This window comes from Ostrinia nubilalis, chromosome 6 (genome assembly GCF_963855985.1).
Source record: "Ostrinia nubilalis chromosome 6, ilOstNubi1.1, whole genome shotgun sequence".
NCBI classification, from domain to species: Eukaryota; Metazoa; Arthropoda; class Insecta; order Lepidoptera; family Crambidae; genus Ostrinia; species Ostrinia nubilalis.
The window spans coordinates 11,535,053-11,545,886 of NC_087093.1; the positions used below are offsets into that span (position 1 = coordinate 11,535,053).

Here is a 10,834-nt window from a genome sequence, read left to right on the forward strand (position 1 = left end):
ACATTAAGTTATAAACCATATATTGTGAATAAGCGACCTTATACCCAGAGGCGAATCCATAAAAGACGAACTGACGAACTTTAAACACTCGCAAGCCAATAAACTCATCACCATCAATAGTATTGATTCAATACTACAACTAGGTGTGCAAATTCGATAGTTAATTACTTTGCTTTGGCGGTCGCATAGTTACGTTGACCTATTTGTGCGAATTAAGGTTTATCTAGCCGGGGCACGGCAGCCGCGCCTCTTTACGACTGGACTTCCGCGAAAACAGTGTTGTTAACTAAATTTTTAACTAGCTGTGCCCCGCGGTGTTACTCGCAGTAAAACGTAGCCTATGTATTAATTCAGGGTATCAGCTAATTCCATACCAAATTTTACTAAAATCGCTCCAGCCGTTTAGACGTGTAGAAGTAACAAACATACACACTCACAAACTTTCGCCTTTAATTCGTGTGATAGTGTGATGATACACTCAACATCAAATAAACCGCACCTTCTGCGACGCGAACTTTAAAGATTTTCTTCTGACACAATCATGATGCCCCAACAATATTGGTGTTATTTGAAAGCCCAATAAATATCCTTAAAGAAAAACACATTTAATTTCTAAATAAATGATTATCATATACCATAAATGTGACTTGAAAAGAGACCTCACTTTGGGTTCACCTCTGGGATCAATTAGACCAAATTTTATGGTTGTAAAACCAAATAATGATCACACGTGTCCTCTTTAACAGATGGATACCGATTAATCCCAACTTAACAGTTTTACAGCCATAAAAGTTGGCTCAAGCGTAATAGCCTATTTTTTGAAGAAGTGACTCTGGATCCTTCTAAAGACACATTTTTGGGGTAAAAACCTTTCCTTTAATGAAATGAAGCTTAGAACTAGGCTTTTAAATGGTACCAATATTGGTGGGAAGTGGGGATGCATACGTTTGAAAGTGCTTGTTGCGGGAGGTGCGATTTATTTGATGTTGAGTGTATTTTGATAGTGGAGGTAATATCGATAGTATCAGATTGAGCTATGACAGGTGTTGATGGCGACTGATGACAACAGATGTCAGCCAAACGTGATACAAGAGAATCTGACACCTAAGTTTAATCGAATACAACTATCACATTCCATTTATCTGCATTAATTATTCGGAAAATGCCTGCTAAACGAGAATAATAAAACCTGCTGTACCTAATATTCAGATTCGTATGAAATCGTCACCATCGACTATCGACAGACAATACAATATTAAATTCAAACCATGGTTTTGCAGATATTTGTACTCAATAGACGACATGTATGCAATGTATGGATGCTAATTTTGCTACAAAATTATTAATCTTATACCTATGGTATAGTTCGTTTCATCCACGAAGACGCGCCCCACCAATTTTTGGTCGAGGGAAGCGCGGGGTGCGGGGAGTTTGATCCGAGCAATCCGAGCGTCATTATTGTAGTGTGCGTATGCACTCATGGATGATTTAGCGTGCACCGATAACACTCAAACATTAGCGGAAGAAAGGTGGGGCGCGTCTTCGTGGATGAAACCATCTATATCAACTGCATTACAAATTAACATAACCTATTGTCAAAAATAAACCAGTTTTTTGGTTACAGTCACTCCATCGCTCTTCTCCGCTCGCTCCGCTTTTGGTAACGCCAGTCTTTGCCCCAGAAAGCCATAACACCGTTATCAGGTTTTTATGGGCTCGTAGGTGACGTTTTATACCTCAAATCTAATAAAGGTAAATCGGTTTAATATCAAAAAATCCATGATAAAAGTAATTTTCCTTGACGCCCGGGGGAGATCACACTGCGCTCGGTCAAACGAATGGTTTTTAATATACGAAATTACCGTCTCATATTATAGCGCAGTACTTAAGATTTGATGGTTTTCGTAACTGGAAGTACTTAAATGTTTACAACTAGGGATCGCCCGCGACTTTGTTTACAGAATTTTGTACCTATTCGAAGCGCACGTGAAAATAGTCATTCAAAATAAAATAGCCTCAGTTTTGCACTTTCAGAAGCGACTATTTTATTAATTCTATTCGCGTAAAATATGCAGCAGCTTAGTTTAGGAAGATATTAATTAACACATTATTAAAAACGAATGACATTAAGTTCGCTTTATGTACTTACTGTGAATGATTTTATGTGCATAATATTAAATAAATAAATTAATCTCTCTTAACTCTACTAGTATAACCTAAAGTTAATAATAATTATTATTCCTGATTCTTAGAAATCGTTAAACTTTTTGATATCGTGATGATAATGTTCAGTAATTCTGTTTACAGCTCTTTCTTTTTATTTATCTTTAGTATCTTATCTATGCAATAAGTATAAATTTATTGTGTCACAATAAATACTGTCAAATAAACATTTCTTTGATATTAACCAGATTGAAAAATCTGTAATATAACAATACCGTCATTCCCATTTATATTGATGCGTAACCTCATTAGTTGAACGAACTATAATTGACACACCGGCTGACCTGCCAATTAAATACGCGTATGCGGCGCACGCCACGCTCTCTCTTCCTGTTGGAAATATTCGGGAATATTATCCTGATTGGGAAAAAAATACAACATATTATAGAGCTGACGGCCGTTGGGGCAGAACAGTTCTCGAGTGGCGACCACGGGCTGGAAGACGTAACGTGGGCAGGCCCCCCACTAGGTGGACCGACGATCTGGTGAAGGTCGCTGGAAGAACCTGAATGCGGGCAGCGCGGGACAGATCGTTATGGAAATCCTTGGGGAGGCCTTTGTCCAACAGTGGACGTCATTTGGCTGAAACGCACGAACAATTAAGTATTTATGCATGGTCATTATCTACTGTCGCATCCATGAAATACCTATATTTCTAATAACTCAAGTTTATTTTACATTGACGAAGCCAAGGTCTTATCAATCATTTTTGTCCATACTGGTGATAAGAGTTCGATTATTTTCTAAGTATTTGAGATGTTTTCGACATTATTCATAGTAATCTATACCCGTCTACACAAAAAACAGTCGTATTAGTTGCCTACACCATTTATGACTCAAGAATGGCTGGAATGACGACGATCCAAAGAGTACCTACTTGTCTATTCGTACTCCCAAATAAATTACAAGAGAAAACAAACAGATACCTTCAATATTATTTGGCATAGACAATCCCAGTTATTTATTAAGTTCCTATCCCGATCCTCGAGCGAGCTACAGCGCACCGGGAGATTTTTCCGCGTGGGCGCAACGTGACAGGAATTATCCCGGAAATCGAGCAATAATATCCCTTTATTAATTCCACAGATCATCCTCCACTGGGTTCTATCAAAGAAGCCAATATCACGGCGGGAAACTGATTCGGTTTGTAGCGCGGCCGCTAACGACTTGTATCGCGGACAAAGCCGATAATGATCGTAATCTGCACCCATGATCTTTTCTATTATTAGGGAAAACTGCCTTAAGATTAGACTGTATAAGGTATATTTTTCAATAGTAATTATTATAGTAAGTTTTCAACTATCACTCATTAGGCAGTCGTGTCTCGTGTCCCTTACCTAGCCAAGAACATGAAATATCAGGTCAAGCGTTGTCAATCATAATGAAGACTCACAATAATTCTTTGAAGCATGGATACCAATCAATCTATCATACAATAATACTGTTGAGAATTGATAGGTGTTTATATTAGATATGATAGATATAGGTGACTTACAAAGCTGGATAATAGTTACATCCTTAGGCATATTAAGAAAAAAGCTTTGGTAAACCAAAACTGAATCGAAATTCGTCCAGAATCTGCTAAATCTCAGTTAGAGTACCTATCGCTTAAAATGGAGAAAAAATAATTAAAAATAATTCCGCTGTGCAGAACATTGTGCAAAAGCCAGAAAAAGAAGTCCATTTCTTCAAACACCAATTATCCAATTCGACAATCTGCCTTGAACAATAATAAGCGAATTGAATCGTGACGCAGAACAATGTCATTTCTAATACATCTAGTTTAGATTCATATGAAGAAACATATGCCAATGACGCCTATAATAAGTACACAAAATTTTAAGATTTTTCTGACTTTTGATACATTTATCCATTCCATTTGATTTGAGAATGTATAAGAAATCCTTTAAATAATAATGACCAATTAAGGCCTTTAGGCGGTTATCACACTGCGCCGCGCTCCGCCGCGGAGCGCGTGATTTTCATATAAAAAATCACGCGCGCGGACGCGATGTTAGTGTGATGTGCCGCGCGTGTTTTCTATACAAACTGACCTCAGTTTCAATCGTTGAGAATCATTGTATGCAAGTAAGTACCTACTTACTTGCATACAATGATTAAATCTGTCGCCCCGCGCTCCGCGGCGGAGCGCGGCGCAGTATGATAACCGCCTTACCCACGGAAATCCTGTTTAGATATACAAGTTTTATTTGAAATTCGAATCCCAAATTCGAACGAATAGCTGCTTTTTGCGGGGCACTGCAAACGGGAAGTTTGTGTAAATGTGTGAACAAGTATACTAAATGGAAGTCTTTATGTGTAAGCTTTGTTAGTGTTACACACACACACATAAAATCCTTAATTTTCAATTTGAGCTTAGGTAAAACCACATAAAAGAAAAACTCAAGAGAACTAGTCCTTGAAGTCGAAAAATGAATTATTCAGCTTTACGAGCTCACCTGAAAGGTCTGGGACCAAAGATCTGCCAGATAGCGAAAGAAATACTGTCTTCTTTTGGGAATCATCACCACTGAACGTAATAAAATCTGAATAAGATAGTTTTGTTCTTTTATTTATTTTTGTTGGAAAGTAACTAGAGTAAATACTTACGGTCTTATTCATAATAAAATGCTAATATAGGTTTAAAACCTACATTAGCTAAAACGTTTGATAGGCTTAAAACACTCTTATAAACCTCTGATAAAAAACGTTATTCATAATCGTTTATAAACCTTTGATAGCTAAAACAGAGTTTAATATTTTCTTTCCACAGACTATACAAAAAGAATGAACGAAAACAGCTTTTTTGGTGATTTAACTTGATGGACCATGTAAAATCATAGACAAATCGCAGAAAAAAAAAACAAAAAATTGGCAGCTGTGACGTTTTACTTACTGACATTGACATTTGGCACGAAAATTTAATAAAGTTTTCGGTTTTTTCGATCAACTCCCAAGTTTTATCAAACTTTTATAAAACTTGGGATTGTATGTTCTGGATTCTGTACCTCTTACCCTGTACTCTGCAATAAGCTCTTACGACGACCCGGCTAGTTACATCGGATACTAATTATGTCCATGACGAAGGAGAACAGACCGCCTAAAAGGCAACGATCAGAAAACTGGTTGGAGGAAGATAAGGTAGTACTTATTTTTAGCCTGATAAAGTGCCTACTAATTTTTGTAGCATGGTTTTATTTATGTTTGACGCCTAGTGTTTGCTTTTCAGTATTTGCTGAAAGAGTTGGTGAAAGAAAGAGTAAATGCAATCGAAAATAAAAATACAGACACTAACACGAATAAACGGAAGGTTGCGGCTTGGGCTGATTTACAAACAACGTTGGTACATCTTTTGATTTCTGCCTTCAATATAAAATTTTGCCTTTACCTGTAATTCAAAATCCTGTCATTTCTTTTTCAGGTTTAATTCAATGTGCGCTGGTATGAACCGCTCCATTACCCAGTTAAAATCGCAATGGAGCCTCATAAAAATCAGTGCGAAGAAAGACAAGACCATTGCTAGGCAGGCTCAAATTAAAACTGGCGGTGGTCCACCATTATCAGTGCCTGACGATAGGGCTGATGATATAGCATCTTGGTTGCCCAATGAATTTGTAGTCGATGTTAACAGATTTGACTCGGACTCAAATAAAAGTGAATTAATTAACATTCAAGAGGAGGAATCAACTCAAAATACGCAAGATCAGGAATTGATAAATAATGAAGAAATCCAATATGAATTGGTGGTACTTGATGAAGAAATAGAAGATACACATGCTTGTACTACTAGAGGCATATTGGAAGATAAAGAAAATAAAAAAGTAGAGGCAAAAGAAAATAAAGCAAAACCTAATTTTAAAGCACCAGCAATCAAAAAAAAAAGGAAACTGTTAAACAAAGAAGGCTTAATTGATTTAAGCAAAGTTAGGATTTCCGAAATTGCAGAAACAGAATCAAAATGCCGGATTGAACTGCATGAAGTTCAAATGGAAAACGAACGGAAGAAAGGGAGAAACTTGGATCTTGAGCATCAATTATTACAGGAAAAACTTAAATATTACACTCACATTAATAAAGAATAATAAGTCTTTTGATGTTAAAGTTTTTCAAGTACTAACAGATTCTAAATAATAAGTTAGTTCCTCCCTTACTTCTGTTTGTTTTTAATTTGTATTTTATGCAGTTCCAATCCGCATTTTGATTGTGTTTCTGCAATATATTTAGACGGCTATGAATATGTTTACTAGTCATAACTTAATAAGAGTTTGAGATTACTATTAACTAGCTGTTGCCCACGACTCCGCCTGCGTAGACTACTATTTCTGTAACCTACAGGATCTGTGCATTTTTCCAGGATAAAAAGAAGCCTATATGTTATTCGAGACTATATAATCTATCTGTTTTAGCAATTTATTTGTTTATAAGAATTGAACTGTGATTTTTAGTAAGTAAGTTTAATAATTGTACTTAAATTAGTGATATAAAGTAAATACACATATGCCTAGTCACAAACATTCGCCTTTATAATAATAGTGTAAATTATGGTTATTTTGTTTTAAATGTAGAAGGTTGATAACCTCCGAATAGAAACGTTTATACTTAAGCAATTTCTTTGTTTTAAAGAATTGAACTGTGATTTTTAATAAGTAAGTTTGTTGAAACTAATTGTACTTAAATTAGTGATATAAAGTAATTTGTTTTGAATTTTTGCAGAATAATTGCTTTTTTAAAGAGAACTACAGGTTTTGTTTTTGTGATAGTAACAAATTGGACTGAAAATTGAAATACAGGTATTTTTCAATCAAATATTCTTTTTATTTTCATTAAGATGCCAGGAACAGTATCTGAAAAATTAAAATACAACATTTTCATGAACTCAAATGACATTACATAAAAGTAAATCGTTGGAATTTATCAAAATGTATTTTAGTACCATTCAAAAATGTTGATTTATAAAATTTTGTAGTATCAACTGCGACCTACGCCTCAACAATGAAGGTCGGTTGTCGTGAACACTGTTCTCCGTCGAAAGTTGCGGAGTTACAGGGACCTGCTCCATATGTTGTTCTGAAAAATATTATGAATTTGTCAACATTTTGTCATAAAGATTTGTATTCCTTATGTACAGTCAAATTGATAACATTTACCTAACAATGTGTCATTCATATCAATGGCTATATTATGTAATACAGCCAATGCTATGATCACAGCTTTTCCATTTTGGAGGCTTACTGGTAAGCCATGGAGTAGGCATTGGAACCGCTGCTTCCACACCCCAAAACACCTTTCAACAGTGTTCCTAGTTGAGATGTGAGCATTATTGTATGCTTCTTCTTCTGGACGACTAGGCCTTAAAATAGGTGTAAATAGATATGGCAGAAGAGGGTAGCCCGAATCGCCAATAAGGCGTCCTCTAAACTGCCTATCCTCAAATCGTTGTTTTATATTGCTCTCCATAAAAATTCGACTGTCATGTGTACTGCCTCGCCATCTAGCCACTATATCCATTATTTTGAGGTCAGCATCACAGACAACCTAAAATAAAAAAAACAGTATCCTGTAGGTAATCCATCCAATAATATAGTGTTGAATGTTGCTAAAATTTAGATCATACAAAGTAAAAATTATAGACATTATTAAAACAAATCTTTCTCTGTTGTAAACTGTATAAAATCAAAATATATTTTACCTGAACATTCAGGGAATAATAGCCTTTTCTATTAATATAGTACTGGGCCATGTCACCTCCGGTTTTTTTAATTTTAATGTGGGTGCAATCTATGGCTCCTATCACCCCAGGAAAATTTTTAATTGCTCTAAATTTGGCACTAATTCTTTCCTGCTCTCCTATAGTGATAGGCATTTTGATGAAGGAATTTGCCTTATTCGCGATTGCATGCGCGACTCTGGCGCATATCCGGCTCACTGTCGGCTGACTTAGGCCATGGAGGTCACCAGCATCATCTTGTACCTGAAAATGTATGAAAATAATTATAGCAGCCACGACAAAGGGATAAAATAAAACACTTTTTTGTGCTTACCTCACGACGTCCCCAACATCTTATGGCCACTAAAACTTGCAGTTCAGGACACGTGCCACCACCTCTAGCGCTCTGAACCAGATCATCTTCCACCAAATCTATGATGGTGCGCACTGTGTCCTTATTGAACCTATATTTTATTTTAAAATTTAGGTCCCGCAAATCGAATGGGTTGCTTCGTTGGCGGTAGAGCTTTCTACGTCGCGCTGGGTCGGCATTATTGGCTAAATGCACAATTGCATTTATAGCATTCATTTTCACAAGCAAGGATCACAGCAAGGATATTTTGAATAAATAAACCAACGAAGTGACATTCATATGAAATGACATTTATAAAAGTTAGGTTAAAATAGGTTTATTAGAGCTTTAAACAAGGCCCGAGCTCTCGATAACTTATCACACAGTTATAAGAGGATTTTAGCGCTAAATGACGATTATGAATAACAATTTTTATCAAACGTTTTATAAACCTCTAATAAGCATTTGATAAAATGTGAAAAATGATTATGAATAAGACCGTTAGAATAATAGTAAATTACGTCATAATGCTTATGAATACTGTGAGTACATAGTTCATGCTTTCAAGGTGTTAAGTTTTCAAGTTCTATTATAATTATGTAGCTTTAAAATTAAGGTAATTTTAAGTTATTTATTGATATCTTAGTAACTAATATGTGAAACCATCAAAAATTTAACCATAACCAGTTTTACGCACTCTCACGCGAATACGTAGCCAATAAAATTGTATTTCTAGTATGGATGTACTTGTATGTATGAGACGCTTTATATGAATGTTAATAAATTAAAGTAGTTTCATTTATGGTGTAAGTACAATTGTTGGCTAAATAACGCTCTACATAAAAGTAGTGAAGTCCATTTATATTTCGTTCATGAACTACATCCCAGCTAATAGAACAAACAATATGATGACATAATTAGATGACTCGACCCATGTGGGTCGGTGACACTATGTTCCGTCGATTACGTTCAGTGCGAAAATTGTTTAAAAAATATTTGGCACGTTTTAAAAAGTTTGTTTAAAAAAATATTAAGAAGGTTAAAAAACTTACCAGAAAACGCCGCAGCGAGGATCAGGGTGGTCACAGCCCACGCCATTTTCGAGTTTAAACTTACACACCACACGTCATAAAGTCCGCGAAGCGTAAAGCCAGGAAGGCTACGAAGTTTTGCCGAACTTTTCCGGGAGTGCTAGAGAGGGGTCGACACTCTGTACCAGGCTCCCGAGAGAGACTACCCGCTGGATGAGTGCGCGCGACCTCCCGTCGCACCGCGCATGCGCTGTGTTGACCTCCGCACTATTAACGTTACATTAAAATAACAATAAAACTTGGTGACAGTTCTTTAAGTTGGCACCGCGATCGGACATTGAAATGGAGCAATTCGAAATTAGAACACGCCTTATAATGTACTAGCTTTCCGCCCGCGGCTTCGCCCGCGTGGAATTTTGTCTGTCACAGAAAACCTTTATCGCGCGCGTCCCTGTTTCAAAAACCGGGATAATAACTATCCTATATCCTTTCCCGGGACTCAAACTATCTCTATGACAAATTTCATCAAAATCGGTTCAGTGGTTTAGGCGTGAAAGCAAGACAGACAGAGTTACTTTCGCATTTATAATATTAGTATAGATAGTAATAGATTAAAAATATTATTATAAACGGTAAAATGGCAAAGGTCAATCAATCGCCAGAAAAAACTTTCACTTGTTTTTTTTATATGTAGTATAACGTCAACAAAAAGCATCAAAGATATTTTTTTACTTATAATATCATCGATTTTTCGTCGGCCGATAGTTTAGTCGGGCAGTTGATAAGGTTGTTCAGTATGGGCATTGGGCATGTATGGAAGTGCGCACATTACACCGATTTGATTCTAAATACAAATTAAAATCGGGCCCAACTATCGGCCAACTAAAAATTGGTTGTCTGCGCCTAGTCTTACGCCCGTATTCACAAACGATGCTTGCTTAAGGGGAAGCAGCAAATCGAACGCACAGCGTTGAATAGAACTCTGTGATTAGTTATTGTGACACCCTGTGCGTGCACGCGCGTGATACCATAGTAATGTTTGTGAATACGGGCGTTAGTGTACTTACCTAACCTACGATATGCTTGCTGATAAAATATTACTGTGCCAAAAAAAAAAATCAAAAAAAATCAAAAAAAATCAAAAAAATATTTATTCAGTTTAGACCACAAGTGGCACTTATGAACGTCAATAGAAAATAATAAAAAAAGAAAAAGGTAGCCCTTATGGGGCACTTTACATGTCTCCTTATCTTTTGGGCCCTACCAGCGCTTCGAGACAAACATATGGCAAGTGCTGAGAAGAAACGCCGGAACAAACTCAGTCACCACTTATTGCCAGGAATTACCTAACGGTAAGAATAGTCAAATTTAAGTACATCAAATATGTGCAGACTGAACTGACCACGCATCCTTGTCATCAATATAGTCTCGAACCTTGTAGTACCCTTTGGACATAAGGGTATTTTTTATATGTATCTTAAATTTGTTTATTGGCAATTCGACAAGGTTGTGTGGTATTTT

The 10,834-nt window shown here is 36.4% G+C and overlaps 2 protein-coding genes across 3 annotated transcripts in view; both read right to left on the reverse strand.

Moving 5' to 3' along the window:
- LOC135072629 (hemicentin-1-like) overlaps positions 1-9,576 on the reverse strand; it is a 214,330-nt gene extending 204,754 nt beyond the window's left edge. The window contains exon 1 of the mRNA XM_063966631.1: positions 9,335-9,576. Coding sequence (XP_063822701.1) covers positions 9,335-9,380 — 46 coding nt within the window. The 5' untranslated portion in view covers positions 9,381-9,576. The remainder of the gene's footprint in view (positions 1-9,334) is intronic.
- LOC135072963 (putative nuclease HARBI1) lies at positions 7,035-8,781 on the reverse strand. Of its 2 annotated transcripts, XM_063966968.1 has the most exons (5): positions 8,265-8,781; positions 7,913-8,194; positions 7,371-7,758; positions 7,157-7,290; positions 7,035-7,067 (listed from the first exon to the last, which is right to left on the reverse strand). In XM_063966968.1, exons 1-4 carry the CDS (start codon positions 8,517-8,519, stop codon positions 7,160-7,162), a joined length of 1,056 nt encoding a protein of 351 aa, XP_063823038.1. In that variant the 5' UTR covers positions 8,520-8,781; the 3' UTR covers positions 7,035-7,067; positions 7,157-7,159. The 2 variants fall into 2 exon arrangements, with proteins under 2 accessions (XP_063823038.1, XP_063823037.1); XM_063966967.1 differs by having other exon boundaries at positions 7,060-7,290.
- Positions 9,577-10,834: the final 1,258 nt, after the last annotated feature.